This window comes from Macroventuria anomochaeta (genome assembly GCF_010093625.1).
Source record: "Macroventuria anomochaeta strain CBS 525.71 unplaced genomic scaffold BU25scaffold_2, whole genome shotgun sequence".
Classification (NCBI taxonomy): Eukaryota; Fungi; Ascomycota; class Dothideomycetes; order Pleosporales; family Didymellaceae; genus Macroventuria; species Macroventuria anomochaeta.
The window spans coordinates 812176-830846 of NW_022985363.1; the positions used below are offsets into that span (position 1 = coordinate 812176).

Consider the following 18671-nt stretch of genomic DNA (forward strand, 5'->3'; position numbering starts at 1 on the left):
CGGCAGCCGAGCTGTGATGGATTCGGACAGTTAGCCATGTCAGGCTAAATGCCTCCACATAGGATAAGCCGCGAAAACTAGCCACGTGCGATCGCGTGGGGCCACGACGACACCCACCAACAGGGCTTCCATGACCAACAGGAAAGCTTGTCGATAGCAGATCACCCGACCCAGGAGATCCTAGGAAAAGAACATTGATCGGACAATTCCCGCATAAGAAGTTTCCAAGTTCGAAACAACTTCAGAATTGATCGAGCTGTAATGTCAAAGTATCAGCAAGTCACACCGATAATAATGACGCTGACGGGCTGGGACGCGCCGTCCGCACCGATGCGCTTGCACAACGGCATCCCGTCCCCCCTTCCGCACCCGCGCTGATGTCATCAATCACCTTCATGAATCAAGGAAATGCGCATCACATCACTTCGCGCACACACTAGCCACAGTGCTATTCGCAAAACAAGGGTTTTGATCGGTGAGCCTTCGAATGTAGAATCCTTGCATCTGCCACAACAACCCCAGCTGGCGCATCCCACCCCGGGTACGCAGACCTGGTGACATTCACTGGAGGGGAGTCGCTGGACCTGCGTGCCGATCGACACTGCTATACCGACAGACGGCAAGCAAGCGATCTGGTTCCAGAACGGCCACGGTCCGCTCGCTACCACTCTTGCTCCCGGTGGCTGCACACAATTACCGTGCGAGGCGTGCGTGCGTCTTCACCATTCGTGGCGGTTGATCAACAAGGAACGCACGGAGGGTCACTCCGTGGACGTTTCAACCCTGGTGCCTTCATGAAAAACGGAGATTGTGCATCCGATGATCAAAGGTTGAGCTTACAGCTATTAGACTGTTGAGGGCTTCCTTGCTTCAGATGCATGGTCAGTGGGGTATAGTTGCCGACTAGGAAGGCGACTCTTGATAGCTCGAATCGACTTTGATCATGTTGACAGGGCAACCCCTTCTTACCGTTATGTACTCTGTTCCTATTCTGTGAGGCACGCATATACGACATGAGGACGAAGCCACGTTTGCTGCAAAGGAGTGAGGCGCATTCGATGATACATCGAGATGTACCGTGAAGCACAATGAGGCGAGCAGGCTGCATTTAAGAGAGGGTGATGTACTCGCCGCGTTTGTAGCCGGCTGCACGTTCCACTGTCTCCTTACCAGCGTTTGCCGTTCTGGTGAAGGATGCTGATGTTGAGAATGACATGCCGAAGGTACATAAAGGTACATGTTCAGATGTACTGAGGCACACCTTATGAGGCGTTCTATACAACGCCAAATGAGGGGCGAAGAGGGTGTGCTGCGTAACATTGTTGTGTACACAGCAGTCCTTCCTCCAACTGTTGGTGGCTGACCAGCCGTAGTCGAAACAATGGAATAACGAACGGAGGAAAGCGCAACATTGCCCTGTGGTCGCAGTCGTGGCACGTTGCGAAGCGTCTATTGAGGCGTAAAGGCTGCGAATTCTGCAAGAGTCATGTATGCGCAGAGCAGCAGTCGTTCCTTGACTGGCTCAAATCCGCCTGAGGATTACAGAAATGCAATGCGAGGAGCGAATGAGCGTTGCGGGTGCATAGCATGTGCGCAATATCACAAAGGATTTCATGCCATCTCTTCGATTGGCCAGTACTGGTTCGTCCTGCACTTAGAGAAGGATCATTTAGGGCGCATTTGTGGCGCCCTCTATTCCAGAAAGAAAACGCCTGCTTGAAATAGGCGTACGCGGCACTGCCCATTGCAGCCCGGTCTTGCAAAGGCGTCGTGATGTGAAGTGGTCTGGATGCGCGAGATGCACGGGTCGGGCGCAAGCTGTCAGTTGTTGTTGTTATTGTTGTTGTCTGGCGTTGCATGAGGTACTCACGTTGTGCGTGGGTCTGCGGGGGTTGTTCGAAGTGGAAAGAGCGTCCCAGTCATTCTGTATGCTTTCAATGCAACCGCCCGTTCTTGTACATGAGGGAAAGAACGGGGATGCTATCTGGGCGGTTCGTTTTCTGATGCCGTCTCTGATGCCCAGTTCTAGTGTGGTCGTGTCTCAGGCCCATGCTTGTGTTGCAGTTCCATGGGGGCCACGCTGATCTGCCGTTGTACTCGGAGTGACTTACTCTTACTCTTCAACTGTCATTGGTAGAGAGACCAGACGATGGCATGGTTGCTTTTCTTTGCGTTGCTTCGTCTTATCTTGCTGTGCAATTCACATGACTGTGTTCCACCTGCGGCTTTAGTGCTTCCCCGTCCCCTCACTTTGACAATCAGCAATTGCTATTTCCGCTGACTTGCATAAGTCATGTCGTCTGCAATCTGCGGAGCTGCGGGACCGGTGTAGTGGGAAGTGGATTATGTGGATCCTTGTCTGTGTGGGGCTTCCAGGTCCTTGTTACATACCGCTGTGGCTGACCTATCGTGCAGAATAAATGTACGTAGACGTGCATCAGTGGAGATTTGTACTCGACGATCGAGAATGTCGAGTATTTGAGGCGACGAGGAGCTCTATTTGTCGCGCAAGCTCGCTCCTCATTGGCTTCAAGGAGTAAATCTAGTGTTCAGGCCGGTGCACGCAGACTCATGTTCCTTGTAGATGCCTGTCAGGCCCGGTGTCACCTGCAGATGTCGGCAGTGCGCATTTTCGAGTCTCGGTCTGTATTGCGTGCCTGACTTACACCGGAATCTTGTAGGTACAGTTACCTGCCTGAAGAAATCAAAGACGGCCTCGAGTCAAGCATGTACCACGCCATGGAGTCTAGAGGTAGACCCGGGTTTGCCAGATGCTGGATGCAATCGATCTTGAGGCCATGATCTCTGTCAATAGCCAGCCCAACTAATGCTCGTGTATGTTCGCTTGAGCGAGGCGCACTGGCGGCATTGTCGATACTCGCGATGCGCTGGTCGTAGATGTGTCCGCGGCAGGTACAGGAAGTACTCGTGACATCTCTCAACAAACGCCCAAAATCAGCCTTCAAGCTGCTATGTAACATTTGGCTACAATGCTGGTCAGCTCTTCAGCATGACGGCTTGCGTAAGGCCCGGCCGGCTCATATTGCGCAAGCCCGCAGCCCATCATCACATGCATAAGCGCTGACCAGGGCACCGCTGTTGCCTCGCGCTCAATCAGACAACCAGATCCATCTTAATTCTCGAGTCCTCTTTCGTGTCGCGTCACACAAGGACTCGAATCTTGCCCTGTAACACGTAAGAGTCCTATTTTAGTGGCATCAAGTCTTACTTCGGGGTTGGGCAGCGCATGTGCTGGATTGAGGCTGTGGCGCCGATGTTGTACTACGTGCGCTGTGTGAAGTGCCGGTCGTGGGGCTATCAAATATGCCGGTTTGGGTCAAATGAATGGATCTGGGAGGGCTGTGTGTGGATGTCGCAGCGCCAACGAACCATTTCGTGCAGACGGAGAAAGGCGCGGGTGCATGACGTTGCAGTAGCGAAGAGACAACATCAAACTGATTGCGGACAATGAATCTCGTCTGACGATCACTATGCATCGACAAAGTGAACATGCGGTGAGATGAAACTACACGTGTTGAGATGGACCGGACATGGAGAGTTCACTGTCCGTACGAACACTCGCTGTTGCTTTTATGAACACAGAAGAGAAGGAGCCTGCTCCATGGGGTGTGATTGGAGCCTCAGGCAATGTCGCAGTCTGCGAAGGCGTTGAAGGCGCCGGATGTTTAACGGTTTGAACAAAACTCCGTGCATGGCGTAACCGACTACTATACAACGTTGACCGGGCCGAAGCAGTAGTCGAAGCGACGAACACTCTGACCTCGTGCTCCAAGGATACCGATTCGTAGTCAGCTGGACTTGGAGATTTTGAATATGCATGCCCGTCCCGAGAATAGGGAAATCGGTGAGATCCTGCTCCGCCTGAGAATCCTATTCATTGGATTCAATGTGCGATCTTGCCGTTCCGCACGTACAATGCGATCAGCAAGGGCCCTTGACACTTGCGAACGAGTGGCTGGCTGGAATTTTGAGTGTCACAGTCTCTATTTTTGAAGTGCGAGTTCAGTGCCCCACCTCTCGAGAATGCCTTCTCCAATAGGACAGAAATTGCGCACCATTCCAGGTCACAGATAACGACGACGATGACGCTCGGTGTAGCTTGTACGGACAAAGATACCCTGGTCCAGTGCAAGTGTAAGATCAGAAGAAGCGGTGAAGGCCCACTCCGGGGAAGCGGCAATATTGATGAGTGAACAAGGGCTGCGGGGCACAATCGTATCCTTGTCGCGACATCTAAGCAATTACACTCGAGGTGAGTGGTTGCAGGAGAGAGCTCCGCTGCTCCAGTACTGTAGCTCAGCCGTCGCTTCCGATATAATGCGCCGACGAAAGTCGATGCATAAGAACACCTGCAATATGGATCTGTGATATTGAGTACGCGATGCACGTCAGTGTAGAAACCCTGTCTCCCTCGCAGATCTGGTGGTAATCATAGCATCACGGAGGCTTACGATCAACTTCATAATCTGACCACGGCACTCGTCATGGGACTTTCGTGGACTGCGAGTCACATCAACGCGCAGCTGTCCAAGCTCCAAATTTTTTTGCTCAAGTCGAGGCTCTTCTCGACAGACCGAAAAGATTTGAAACGTTGTGGTCACTCGCCCAATTGGGAGAGTGGAGAAAAGCTTCTTGACGATGCTCGGGGAACAGGTACCGGCTCCCACACAGGGTATCGCAGTCTGTATTCGGTCATCAAGCACAAACAGACCACGGCCCGTGGAAACGCGCGCCGAACTTGAATGCTACACTTAAATCAGTTGATATGAGCAAGGGTCGATGAATCTGACGCACACTCGTATGGTGCTAACATTCGGACCGTTTGTGATGAAAAAATACACTTTGCTATTTCGCAGATTTGAGATCGAGGCCAATAGAGTGAAAGCCAAAATGGCGACGGTTACGATTGCCCTAAAGTGGCTTCATCAACGACCAGGCGACATGGCATGGTAATGGTAGGCGATGGTGTCTTACAGATGAGAGACAGACTGAAGCCACTATCGAGAACGGGGCGATGTGCGGAGTTTATAGTTTGAGCTTAAGCATTGACAAAGTTTAGGTTCAGCCCGTTCTTGACAGCTTGTTCCAGCGGTCCGCACTGGAGAGAATTCCGGATATACGAGATGCACAACACGCTTTCAGGGGCCCAGCACAGAGGTTCCGTGGCTTCAAGAGTCGTGATCCACGACTAGTGACTCTGCTGTTGGGAACGGAATCCACTGGAGGCGTGCGTCATGTTAAGCGTCGTGGGCGTGTTCACGAGGTCGAAGCCTGATTCGGACATTGCGTTGAGAGCGATTTCTGTGAAATAAGGCCATTTCCAAGACTGAGGGGTATTTAAGGCTGCAAGACTAAAGCCACAATTTGCAGAAAGTTACTCGGACCAGTGCAAAACGGCTGAGAACTTTCGCAATTGTTCGGTGTGCCGTGACTCGTGCGAGCTGTCGACATGCTAGAATATGCACACGATTGAAGCCGCTCTCCACGGATTATGGTGTATATGGCAGCTGCCCTTGGCCATGACCCGAAGTTAGCCTCAACCTGAAGTGTCTGTGAGAGGGCTGAGACGTACTCATAGAGTTTTGCAGCCCACATGGGTCCCCTTAGCTTTAGCTCCCACTTCCGCGCACCAGATTCGTGATTTCGCTAGGGGGGAATAAGAAAACAAATGATTGGTGATCAGTTCGTTTCTTAAGACATGTCGCACATACTTCCCTTGATGGACAGTGATCGAAGATCAGATACCTAGGTACACAGCGACAAGTCTGTACCGTGGCCTGGAATAGGAAAGAACAATAGATCGACTCATCGGCGAAGTCGTTCTTCAGCTGACGGTCGTCCTTTCACTCGTCGGGGATGTCTTTACGTGATCCGTGGTTCTTCAGATCCGTGCCGTTGCGTATGATTGCGACTTGATGGAGGCATGAGCACATCCGTCCCGTGTGCTTTACAGTGGCCTGAGAGCTATTGTTGGATGTACGTTCGTATTGAGCGAGATCTAGATGACTTTAATGTTAGTTTGGATGCTCAAAGTGGCCTGCGAGCTTACTGCAAATGACGATGTGTGATGTTTGGGTTTGGCACAACCAGTGATAGCGTACTGCTAGCTGTCTTGCAAGGAGGGGCTTCTGATGATTAGGCGGCGAAGCCATATTATTGATACATTTTTCTGGTTGTAGTGTACATATTGAGACAGGACGGTGAACGCACGTACGTTGCCGTGGTGTACAGGTCGATTAGATGAAGAACGGCAGGGTCCGTAAAGACCTGAATTTCTAGAATGCAATTTCTATGTTTGATATGAGATGGAACGCTGAGAGCGACTCGTAAAACTGAAGCGGCTAGCGCTCGACAAGGGTATATAGCAGGTGTTGCTCGGTTGCTGATAACCGCTGCAGAAAAGCAAAATGACAGTGTCTTGGTTAGGTGATTGAAGTAGAAGTCAGCCGCCAGTATTTTATAGATGACATGGCTGATTTAGAGATGGAAAAAGGGGAAGCTTGTATGAGGCTACACCGACACTGGTGTATAGCTCAGGTCCGCGCAAAGTAACCCTTCAAGGAAAGGAATCACGATATGAGGGCCGCTACATCATAGTTTGCTGCAAAGCTGGCAAATGCCCTTGATCATTTGGAGCATATCGTTGACCGCGGGGAGAGGGGCCATGTGATGACGCGTAGCCATGAGGAGCGAAAGACGATACGTTCGTGTCTATCGGCGGGGGTCCAGGAATCGGCTGGTAGCTGCTAGTGCGTCGTCGCACATTGCGGTCTGTGTCACGGTCTTCCTCGTAATCACCGTAAGACCCGTCAGACCCGTTGTCGTTCATCGGAGAAGGTGCATGCGAGGGTGTGGACGATAGACGTCGTACAACCGGTGACCTGGGTCTTTGGTAATCTCTGTCGGTGCCCAGCTGCTGGAATACGATAGACCTGAAAAAATCCCTTTCAGATCGGTAAAACTCAGCCCTCTCCATGGCCTCATGAACTTGCTGTTCCAGTCTCGATATGCTCATAGATGCCTCACGCTCCTTCTCTTTGCGGCGAGCACGGAAACGAGCAGATGCGCCTGCGTTACGCTTCCTCTTCTCATCCGCAACTTTTGAGGCAGCCTGGACGTCTACTGGAATCTGCACATTGTGGCCCTGTTGGCTTTTGATGGTCATAATTTGAATGCTGCTCTGACCACTTGGGGCAACAGGTATCATGTTACGCTCCAGCTCCAATGGTGGACCAGATTGGCGAGCTTCATGTGAGGCGGATGTATAGTGGCCTTGCCCGCCATGGCTGTCGTATCCGGAGGCAGTTGATGCAGACTGGCTATAAGGAGAGTACTGTCGCAATGGGCTTGCGCTACCGGATGGCAGGAATTGCGCACTTGATCGACGCCCTTCAGTACGCAACATGTTTGATGTTGGTGTTGACGTGGTCAGTGGCGGGAAGTAACCTGTTCTGCTCCCGGCAGGAGGGGTAGGCGGAGCTGGATGAGAGGTTGCTGGCTCAGAAGGACGCACACTTGCAGTCAAGAAGGGTGACTGGTGAGCATCAATTGTGCCTGTGGGACGGTTGAGGCCACCGAGGCTCTGTGTCCTGTGTAGGTTGGGCGACTTGGGAGTTACCACATGCCTAGCAGAGGGCCGGCCTGGTGGCTGGAATAGCCTTTGCGGCCTTTGTTCATCCTGCATAGAATCCACACTAGTTGGTCGACTGATGGAGGGAAGACTGTGTGAGTGCTGAGTGTCCACAGGAGACGGAGTCTTCAGCTGGAGCCCGCTATGTCGTAAGTCCCGCTGCTGTTCGATCAATTCAGCTTGAGGATTCAAGATGGACGGAACACCTAATGGATTGTCATGTCGGCGACTGGAGGGAGTGGGCGGTGTACTGGAAAGTTGGCGTAGAGGTGGAAGCGAGAGTGTCAGGTGACCGGGGGTTTGTGGTGGATGCATAGGAGGCTGAGACTGAATAGGTGACAGTTGAGGTGTGTTCTGCTCTGAACGAGCTCCTGCGGACCGGTACGACATAGGGTAGAAGTCGTCAGGACCCCGTTGATAACGACCAGCCATCCATGAGCGATCTGGTTTAGATTCGTCGTGGTAGGGTGGAGTTAGACGGTTGGAGTAATGAGTGTGAGGGGCATGAATAGCCGGAAGCGCTTGGGTAGCCAGGATGACAATGTTATATGGGTCGCCTGAAAGACAACCCTAACTATTTTGAGATGAAGATTACAGGTGTTGTGAGAGGTTTCGGAATGTTGGGAACAACACCTGCAAAATAATCGAGGTGGAGGAACGTGGTGACTGCTGAACTCTAGGCCTAGGTCTAGGATGTCTTGGGCCAGAAATGTCGGTATGGTGTGCTTGGCGTATCAATTCGTACGAGGGCAACAAAGGTTCAAGATGAGGCTGTAGGGCCACGGGAACTGGAGGAGGATTGTCGAGTATATGTTAGGCCGTCACCGGCAGGAGGCGCAAGGACCCGGTATGATATAAGAATGTGCGGTGTAGTGTCCAAGTCGGAGGATCGCTGGCCGGGCACGAAATCATAAATTCTGCAGCCACCCCTGCCCCCTAGCTCGATGTCCCGCGAGGAGAAGAGGACAAGTACATGAGGCCCTGTCGCTTTTCGGCGCCTTTGACGACAACGCTAGGCGGTGCTTCTGGGCTTACCGGGATACGCTGGCATGCAGCGCACGTACGACTTGGACGCTACTGCACGCTTGACCATGACCACGCGCGGAAACGGAATCCGCCCAAACCGACACAAGCGCATGGACCGTGGCTGACGAACCCTGCGGCTTCTGCACAGACCAACGGAAGTATGTCCGGCTGTCATTTCTGCATCTTGCCGCGCCGTGGTTCGCTCCATGAGCCCGCTGCTCAGCTACCGAACCCGTTGGCCCTGGTCATTGGCGGGGCATGTGTGTGATGTGCACGAGCATGTCTCATGTGTCCAAGCACACTTTTGCTTGCCATTGTGCAGGAAATGGATATTTGGCTCGTTGAGCGTCGCCATGGTAGTGATTTATCGTATTGGTAAACCCTGAGCCTCTGCCCTGCGTGCATGCATTGCACAAGTGCATAGAGTATTTTAGTTCAGATTGTTTGGGAAGTTTCACTTCTTCGAATGAATGGAACAACAAACCCAGATTGAGTCTTTTGAAAGCATGGCCAAGTTTCTCAGCATGTATGATCCGGTTGCTCCGTTCATTGGAGCTCAGTGTTGCTAGCAAATACGCAAATTAGCGCAAGGAGCAACAACATTTCCAGGAATGCAATCAGCGCTGCTGTGAAGCGCTGCAACGATGCACAGCCCGAGGCTCATTGCACGCCTGTATCGTTTCGAAGACGATACTCGGAGAAAATCTTCTGAGAGCGACAGTAAACTCCTTTCGGGGCGTGCATTGGAGTTGAGAAAGTGTTTGTAGTAGATCCTGTTTGAAGAATGACTTTTTTACGGCTATGTGTCTCACATACCCTGAGTCAACATGATGAAGCGGGCAACGGCACGATTCATTTTCAGCTGTGGTCGCAAGTCAAGTACGGGCCGATGTTATAGAGCTCTGACCTTCTGACAAGTTTCCCGTGATTCTGCAGGGTGCTGAAAGCCGATACCTCACACTTTGTCCAATCTGTGTACTGAACGGTTGGGCGCCTCGGGCCTCTGTCCTAGTGCTTGCGTCGTCATGCGGTGTGCACTTTGGCCCCCCGATCTGTAGCGCCGTTTACATGTATGCGCGAAGAACGTTAAGCTACCATTGGGCATAATAAAGGAATGGGCGAGTCCTGTAATCGTTCCATGCCTCGCACTATATTGTAGCACGTGCAAAAGATTCGGCATATGCCCCCACTTCCTGATTGCGCATCGATCTTGCTGTCGAGGAGGCACCGTGACCGTTCCCTTCAGTATCGAGTGGGTGCCGCAGAGGGGCACTATGTCGGTCTGTAAATACCGTCATTTGAGGTCCCCTCGACGCGTTCAAGGTTTGTCCTCCAGAATCAGTAAGCAAATGAGTTTAATCGAGTTTTAGGCTGCCAACCGTTCAGTCACAACAAAGCGTTGCCCGTCGTCGCCAGGGGTAGGGTCCCAGAACGTCATAGTGTGCATCCAACGCCGCGGTCAGCGCAGCGCCGTCGATTGATCCGAGCTGATCAGTGGCTGGTCTCCTCCACCACTTCCCGGCTCCACGCTGTCGGTCGTGAGGTCACTTCACGTGTGCCAGGATGATGACGCTGGTCGCCGAAAGCAGTGCTGCCCCTGTCCCGGTGGGACGGGATGGCATCTAATCTCAAAGCAGCAAGCTGTTTCAAAAGACCTATCGTGGGCTGACTCGCAGGCATCGTCAGATTTTGTGCTGTCGATTTCGGATCTTTTCGTTCGTTCTGGTCAGTGCTTTGTTTCTTTTTCATCCCATTCGGTGCCTCGTAGCGGAATGTTGCAGAACCTTGAGATACCTGGTCGATATTGGTGATGTTGATCAGAATGCTGAAGATACCAGGGCAGGCCTGGAAAGCGCGGTCCAGCTGGAAAAGAACCCATTGTGCTATTTACCCCACCTCCAGATCGTATCAGCATGCACCCAGAGTCATAAGTAGTTACTGCGGCGAGACTCATGGGCGTGGCGAACATGCTGATGTGCATCGTTGACTGTGATGGAAGATATCGGCATGTCGGTGCGCCAAAAACGAAGCGAAAGAAGGTAGCTTGGCACAAAAAGGGAGAGATGAAGTGTGATTGCGGCATCCACACCATGATCACGGACCTGCCATGCCTTGACGGGCTTTCCGCTGCCCAAGGTGGACTAGACCACAGCAGCTCGGTCGCATTTGGTGACCAAAGAAAACAGCCCTTCGTGCCTCTTCATGTCCACCACAGTCTGTCGTTTTTAACCTGATGCTCACAACTACATGTCACATGTAGATAGCTGCTGAAGGGCACCCACCCGAGGGATTTCTTGAAGAGTATGCTTTCTTTTTGCACACGTACTAATAGCTACTAGCTTCCTCAAATGTAACACCGACGACGGCCCTGATTGCGGCCTGCGCTGTTGACAGGACGGTGAGTGTCCCACGCTCGGCTCAACTGTCAGCAACACTCATATGACCAACGTCTACACCCGTGTTACAAGATCCAATAGCAATCATGCCATGCTTCGACCTGGATCGATACGGTTTTCCCACCGATTTGCTTTACGACATACACGCTCAGCATCTTTAGAGTATGAGCTCTCTCGGATTGAACCCACAGCTTTGGTAGTTACGTATACGTGAACTTGACTCACTCCGTGCCACGCCTCAGCTGCGCAAGCATACAGTACCGATGGTTGATATTGGGGGATGGCCGCTGGAGCTCCGCAACAGCCTGCGTTCAGGTACTACCCATGAATATCGGTCGTAAAGTACGAGACCGGCAGCCGCGCAATTCGGCCTTTTGCTCAAGACACAAAGGCACGTACATATGTAATCTACTCCCTTCGGACAGTGATCAGCGTGCGGAAATAGACGCAGTCATGGCCTTGGACTCGAAATGGGGTTGAAGCTGCACTGCGCCAGTACGCAAAGCTTCTAGCTTGGACCTCCGACCTTATTCTGGCCCTTCAGTCACGCAATTATTGCAAAATATTTCCTGACGATCCTTGCCGTCACACCATACCCTGGAAGACACTGATCGTATTGCACCGATGGATCGCCGTCTATATTTCAGGGACCTGACGAATGGGTTTCGAACCGTTGCTGTGCTGCGTGGATTCAATAGTGATCAAGTCACTCCTCAAAAGTGCCGACACTGGCTTCGCCGTTGATCGCCATCCCGGAGCATTTGCGGTCCAATGCCTTTATTGGGCATCAAGAATCCGCTTTAGTTCGAGGTCGCCTTGGTGTAGAGTCTAAACCCACGGCATTCTCACGATGGTAGGAAAACCATAGACCTTGCGTCCTTTTTGTACCGCCAAAGTCGCCGTAGACGAGAGGGGAGCTGACCTTACCTTTCGTGTAAGGTACGGCTTCGCAATGGATCGACGTGATAAAAGAGTAAGGGCTGATGTGCCTGCTCTGAGCAGGATATGCTGGTGTTGTGTACTCAGCCTTAATGCTCGTCAATGCACGTTTAACCTTCAGTCCAGACGAACCCAATGTTCTCACACTCCTGCTATTCACGACCGGTTACATTTCCCCACACTAGGCAAGTTCGCGCCTCACTTTTTCCTGACTTTGACCTACCTGTCACCTAAAGCGGCAGAAACTCCAAGAGCGAGGCATCGCTTTGTTCCTGTTTGTTGATCCTAGAATCCTTTCTTTCTCTTCAAGCTGAACATGTCGGGATCCCTGTCTGATCTACATAGCGTTGCCGCATAAGTTACTCCGCGGACAACCCCTGAAGATTCCTACCGTGCCACCCCTTGCGATGGGATCTTCATCCTCGTTGCACCATTAATGTACACCATTCGTTTCGTCATTCTCCTTGCATATCGCTATAGTTGCCTCTTCCATTTCCAGCAGCCTCGTCATTATCAAACGGGCGTGTGAACGATTCACGACCCATCGAAGATGCAACTCATAAGCGCAGGTTCAAATGAAACCCCTCAACAACACCAATAGCGCAACCAAATCGGCCACTCACACTCTTGACGTCCAGAGCGTCTGTCGTCAAGTAAATCCCACCCTGGATCAAGAACACTGGGACAGATGATGTACTCGCGAATTTGCCGACATAGCCGCGCGCTTACTGTATTTGCGCGCTTCTCGAAATTCCTTACAGCGGAGAACAATATCGTCCACTAACTACACACATGACCGTCGCATAGCTAAAGGGCACACGTGGCCATCTATTCACCCCGGAATACGAGTCCAAGTGCGACCTGCAAAGCTCTCTATCCAACGGCGCACGTATAGCTCTTCATTTAGGCCTCAATGCGACCAAGTAAAGGGTGGTCGTACACATACACTTCCTTCAGTTCACCACACCGATCAGCGCACTGGCTACCAAATGGTCGTCAACATGTGCCACACATTACGGTTGCACTAATGAATACACCGGGCATCCTTGACCAGGGTTGCGGTACCGAGCTCGCACACAACATCGCTTAACCTTTCAACTCGACGGAAACATGTCACTACCGCAATGTGATTCGTCCAGTACTTATCTTCTGTCCTAAAACGGCCCGCAGATTAGTACTCTTACGTGTCCCGCGACAGCAGCTTATACTTGAGATGCGTCGGAACTAGAGCTTTGACAGCTCTAGCCAGCAGTGCCAGTCGCGTTTCGAGGCTGATATGGGCACTGTACGATGTGAGGCGCAAAGGGAGACCCTTCGGATCTTCAAACAAACCCCAGGAGAGCACTGTTGATGCCCAAATGATGTTGAACGCGGGTTCGAGATGCTCTCCGTCGAGTGTCCGGGCCAAGAATATCGCAGGATTGGGCATATATGATTCCTTTGGGGCGTTGCAGATGAGTGGTGAAGGTGGGTGTGATGGAAGGGAGACTCTTGTTGTTTGCATTGCATTGCTTGCCGATCGTTTTTGAATGGATGACCTGATGGAGGTCAAGTCAACCAGAGCCTGCATAACCAATTCTCGACATAGCCTGATCCGGTTCTTCGTTACGAGATCTTCCACTACGAAGGTGCTTTTTCCGAACGCTATCTCGACAATATCCCACTCTTGGAAATTGCGAGTAGCTTTAGCGAAATCCACAAAGACTATTAAAACAGTAGGTAGGTAGGGACTGCCATTCTTCTGGCTTACGAGGTTTTTTTTTTTCAATGGTGTGGATTGTGCTGTTCACGGGTGGTGCCAAAGAAATGAGCTCCTTCGTGTGCTGTCACCTTGTCGCGTGTGGTTTTATTCGAACGCTTACATCGAGGCGCAGGCTATCTCAGCCCAATAGAGACGATAGGAATTTTTCAACGATATCGGTGATTCAAGAAATCCTACCTGGAATGGGCGGCCGGCCAGCTATATATCTGAACATATAAGACTAGATCAATTTCAACTCAATCAGAACAAAATGAACACCAATCCGAGAGCAGTAAGAATGCAGGATGGTTGGAGGTATACAATGTGCGATCTGTTGATGATGTGATAACGTAGATGATCGATAGATGACTACGAAGGAGCTCCTTGAACGGATAGTAAGGCATTGCTTGCTCAGCTCTTCACCGGCCAAAGATCTTCTCGGTTATATGCTTCATCGCTACCAATACCTTATTCCCACCCGTAGCCAAGCCAGAACCAAGTGAAGGGTTTGACACTCATCCTTCACGTTCTCAAATTTGACTGATCCAGAGCAGTCCTTAGTCCACACTCGGTTTCATACATCACAAACGCCTCTGCGATCCGCATCTGCATTTTTGCAATCTGAATGCTATCGACGGAATTCTGTCAAGAACTCACATAGATCTATACAATATGTATTTCTTCGTGTCAAGCGCATCAATGTTTCCTGTAGCAGCCAACAGTACTTTAAAAATGCTGAATTTTCAGGGGCAGCAATGCAAACTCTTTAAATACTGCATTCAAGTTGTATAAGACAAGAAGTATTTCTTAGGGATGTAATTTTAGCGTTGCGGTGAAGTATTAGTGTTGAAAGAGCAGCCTTGAGGTAGTCAGACTACTGACACCTTGAACGTACAGCGATTCTCGACTCGAACATCTAAACGTGCACACCTATTGACGCAGTCTCTAACCCAGGGTGTTTCTAAAATGCAAGTGCTTCTTGGGCTTGTCGGATCAGACACTGTCATTAATGAGTGTACTACACATTTACCTTGCATGCATTATAACTAAGCTATGGTGAACTACTGGCCTGGCAAATCTAACCGAACAGTACTTGAGGTTGAGCTAAGTCAGTCGACGATATTTAACATACTGTACGCTTTATGCTCGACTGCTTTCTTCACCGCCGTAAGTGGATCAATCTTCTCCACCCTCTTGACTTCCACCATGCCGTTCTCGCCCTCGACAGCCTGCTTAACATTCTCCTCCACATCGTCTAGCGCCCCAGTTTCGAGGAACGCTTTGAGCATACCCTGCGAGTAACCTGACACAAGCGCTGTGTTCTGGTCATCGACGGTCACTGGCTTGCTAGTCGCGCCGGCCAAGTTCCAGAAGACGAGCTTCGGCATGTCATATCCAGCATCGGCGTAGGCGGTCTTGATGCGGTCGAAAAAGGACGCCCAGACTGCTTGATCCATACCTTGATAGAATTGCATGTCGCTGAAGACGAAGACCTGCTTGACCATTTCATCTTGCGATACACTGATGGCCTTCGCAATTTCGAGCAGATGCTCGAAGACAGCAACAATATTGGTATTCATGCCCCAGCCCATGCGTCGTACATACTCCACTGTATGGCACAAGCCATTCAGTTTATGACCCGCATCTCTGAGATCGTGCACTTGCGGATTTTCTGAGAACGTGATGATATATCCCCCAAATGGACCGCTCGTGACCTCGGAGATGAGAAGTGAAAGTCCAATGGACGAGTGTAACGGTGTCGAACCATCGTTGAACTTTGGGCCGAACATACTGCCGCTCACGTCACAGACAGCTACGGATGATTGAAGCACTCCAGCGTTGCGGACACTTTCGACCAGAGTCCGCCACTGACCATCAATGACCTTGCGTTGGATCCCTTTCTGCATTGCGTCCACTTGAGCCCTGCATATTGTGCCCTGGCGAGTGTCCCAGGAGGGAGCGGTTTCGCAAGCCTTGCGAACAAGCGTCGATGGCAACAGCGTTACACCAGAGATTGTGGAGGCCCCCAGTAAGACATCATCAACATACTTCGCGAAGCGCTCATTATCCTTACGGATAAATAGACTGGTGTAGCGATCCACCGCGATCGAAGGTACATGGTTGTAGTCGATGTTGTTGAAGGTTTCGGCGGCAATGTCTCGCTCCACGACTCCAAGGGCTTTTCGCAGCGGCGGCGAGTATTGTTTCCGGAAAAGCTCACGGACGTGGCGGAGGTAGAGCTCTCTGTTACTGGCATCTGGGCAGTGTTGCGCTGGATCTGAAAATAAGACTTCGGCGATTGAGGAAAGGACGAACGTGTGCTTATCATGAAACTCTCCAAAAGTAGGAGCCTACTTGGCGGCAAGAGACAGCTTGCGCAAGTTTGCCCGCTTGCCAGAGCCTAGCAAGGCTTTGTCGACCTTCAACTGCTCAGCGAAGAGCTGTGTGACTTTGACATGGAGTGCCCGGTAGAATGGATCGCAGTTTAGCTTTTTCTGCACTCGCTTGTTTTGGTCCTTTCTCTTCTCTCGTCGCAGCTCCCGCGCGACTTCCTAGTCTTGGTCCCTAGCTTTTCCTTCTGGATAGGAAAGGGCGACACGGAAGGTGTGACGGTTTATGGAGTAAAGCGGTCATGTCTGCCACGTGTGCTGGTGCAGTGCTCTTGCCTGTTCCAATAGCACTTTCTGTCTGAACGACAGATACGTCATGTAAACAGACCCCGCTGGGGGTCGAGTGAGAGACAGAACACTGAACAACAACACAACAGAATATACTGATTTTACTGCTTCGCGCGGTTACCCCTGACTTACTGCCCTGCGCGGTTACACCTTCACTTATTGCATTTACTGCAACAGAAGGGCGCACCGCAAACAGAAAACCCCAGGACCCAGGCAGTGGTTGATCACGTGTCTCTACATCTCTGCAATGAGCTACAATAATCCCATGTGAAGTCCATACGTCAGTCTTTCTGGAAAGCTGTGAAAACAGTTTCTAGTGTCGTCTGCATCAGTTGATGCCTAGTATATGGTGTAGACCACCTTTGAAACCAATTGCTTGCTATTCTGGATAACGATATTGGCACTGTAGCATGACTCGTTTACGATGACGTGCACAGTTTACGGTACATTTATGCGTCGATGGTGGTGATGCTGAGTGAAGGGCTGCAGACGCGAAAGACAGTGAAGCTGTTTGGCTTGGCATGACGCCGCCCCGCGCCCCACTCGCTGCCTGGAGCTCCCACCTCCAATCAACTCCGCAACGCCGCCGAAGACAACCTCACCACCACAACTATGGCGTCCAATATTGAGCAGTCACTGTTCTTCCAGCAGCGGAGATCCAAGGACGAATTGATTGTGAAGGGTTCGTGAGGTATCTTCAGTGCAGTCAACCTCCGCTAACTCTGAGAGACCCTCCCAAGTTCGATCTCGAATCATACATCGCCAACTATGCTGGTATGGCTTCCTTTCCCAGAGGCTCTCATACGATCAGTTGCTGAGAAATTCTCAGGCCACACACGAATCGACCGACTCCATCACATTGGCTCCCACTCGCCGTACCTCGCTCTCGATGCATACCGCCTGGCGATCACGGAGGCGAAGAAAGGCAAGAACGTCAACCTCTACTTGCAACTGGTGGAGGAGCTGAGTGGGGTTGCGCCTCAAGACCCTGCAGCGATGACGGACACAACATGGGCAGAGAAGAAGGCACAGGAGACGCAGCGCGAGCAGGACAGGCTGGAACACGAGCTGAAATCGTACAAGAACAACTTGATCAAGGAGTCCATTAGGGTATGAGTGCGCCAAAGTCTGCATCCTTGTGAACTGCAAGCTGACAAGGGTACAGATGGGCAACGAAGATCTTGGCCACTTCTTCTACGATATCGGCGACTACAGCAACTCGCACAAGTCCTACATGAAGATGCGCGAAAGCTGCACCTCGAACAAGCACCTTGCCGATATGACCCTCCGTCTCGTATACGTCAGCGTCGCGCAGAAGTCATGGTTGACCGTACAGTCCAACTTGGCCAAGGTGGACGCAGCACAACTGAAGGGCGAGGATAAGACCAAGCTCGAACCCATCGTGTCAGCTTGCACAGGTCTCGCTCACATGTGCATTGGCAACTTTAAGGAAGCTGCAACAAACTTTCTGGGCACATCACCTGCCTTCTTGACGACCGAACCTGCTGCTGGCATCACATGGCAGAAGGAGGTGCTCTCTGGCAACGACGTGGCAGTCTACGGCGGTCTTTGTGCGCTCGCATCGATGGACCGTAGCGAATTGCAGGCGAAAGTGCTCGGCAACAGCGAATTCAGGAATTTCCTCGAGCTTGAACCCCACATCCGCCAGGCCATCAGCCTCTTCTGCAACTCCAAGTACAGCGCATGTCTTGACGTGCTCGAAGGCTACCGCAGCGACTATCTCCTTGATGTGTACCTGTCAAAGGTGCTGGGTACCATCTACGGTCGCATCCGAACTAAGAGCATTGTCCAGTACTTCATCCCCTTCAGCTGCGTCACACTCGACGAGATGTCGTCCAAGTTCCCCGCTGCAGCAGGCATTACGATCAAGGAAGAGCTGGAGCAGATGATCAACGATAAGACTCTTGAAGCACGGCTAGACCTCGTCGACCGACTCCTCATCTCGCCACCAACAAACCCGCGTCACGATGTCCACGCCGATGCCCTCAAGATGGCCGAGACATACGACCACACGCTCAGACTGCGCCTGACGCGCCTGAACATGCAGGCAGCTGGTATGGAGATCAAGGCAGAGAAGGGTTCGAGCGAGAAGATGAACGCTGGCATGAGCGAGCGTATCGGCGAAGGTCTGAAGGGACTGGGCTCAAAGATGAGTTTCTCATAGGGAGGAGGACCATCTACCGGGTACAGGAAGGCGTCCTTCTAAGTCAGGCCATCGG

At 51.6% G+C, this 18671-nt stretch overlaps 3 protein-coding genes across 3 annotated transcripts; 1 reads left to right on the top strand and 2 right to left on the bottom strand.

Moving 5' to 3' along the window:
- Window positions 1-6607: 6607 nt before the first annotated feature.
- On the bottom strand, window positions 6608-9032 carry BU25DRAFT_427625 (uncharacterized protein; the record flags this gene model as incomplete). Its single annotated transcript, XM_033708457.1, has 2 exons — window positions 6608-8005; window positions 9030-9032. The coding sequence occupies 2 exons, from the start codon at window positions 9030-9032 to the stop codon at window positions 6608-6610; spliced, it is 1401 nt and encodes a 466-aa protein (XP_033566987.1).
- Window positions 9033-14862: 5830 nt separating this feature from the next.
- Window positions 14863-16082, bottom strand: BU25DRAFT_453980 (uncharacterized protein; the record flags this gene model as incomplete). Its single annotated transcript, XM_033709842.1, has 2 exons — window positions 14863-16010; window positions 16070-16082. 2 exons carry the CDS (start codon window positions 16080-16082, stop codon window positions 14863-14865), a joined length of 1161 nt encoding a protein of 386 aa, XP_033566988.1.
- Window positions 16083-17043: 961 nt separating this feature from the next.
- Window positions 17044-18616, top strand: BU25DRAFT_330504 (uncharacterized protein; the record flags this gene model as incomplete). The annotated part of the gene is made up of 4 exons (XM_033702362.1): window positions 17044-17113; window positions 17161-17205; window positions 17261-17541; window positions 17597-18616. The coding sequence occupies 4 exons, from the start codon at window positions 17044-17046 to the stop codon at window positions 18614-18616; spliced, it is 1416 nt and encodes a 471-aa protein (XP_033566989.1).
- Window positions 18617-18671: the final 55 nt, after the last annotated feature.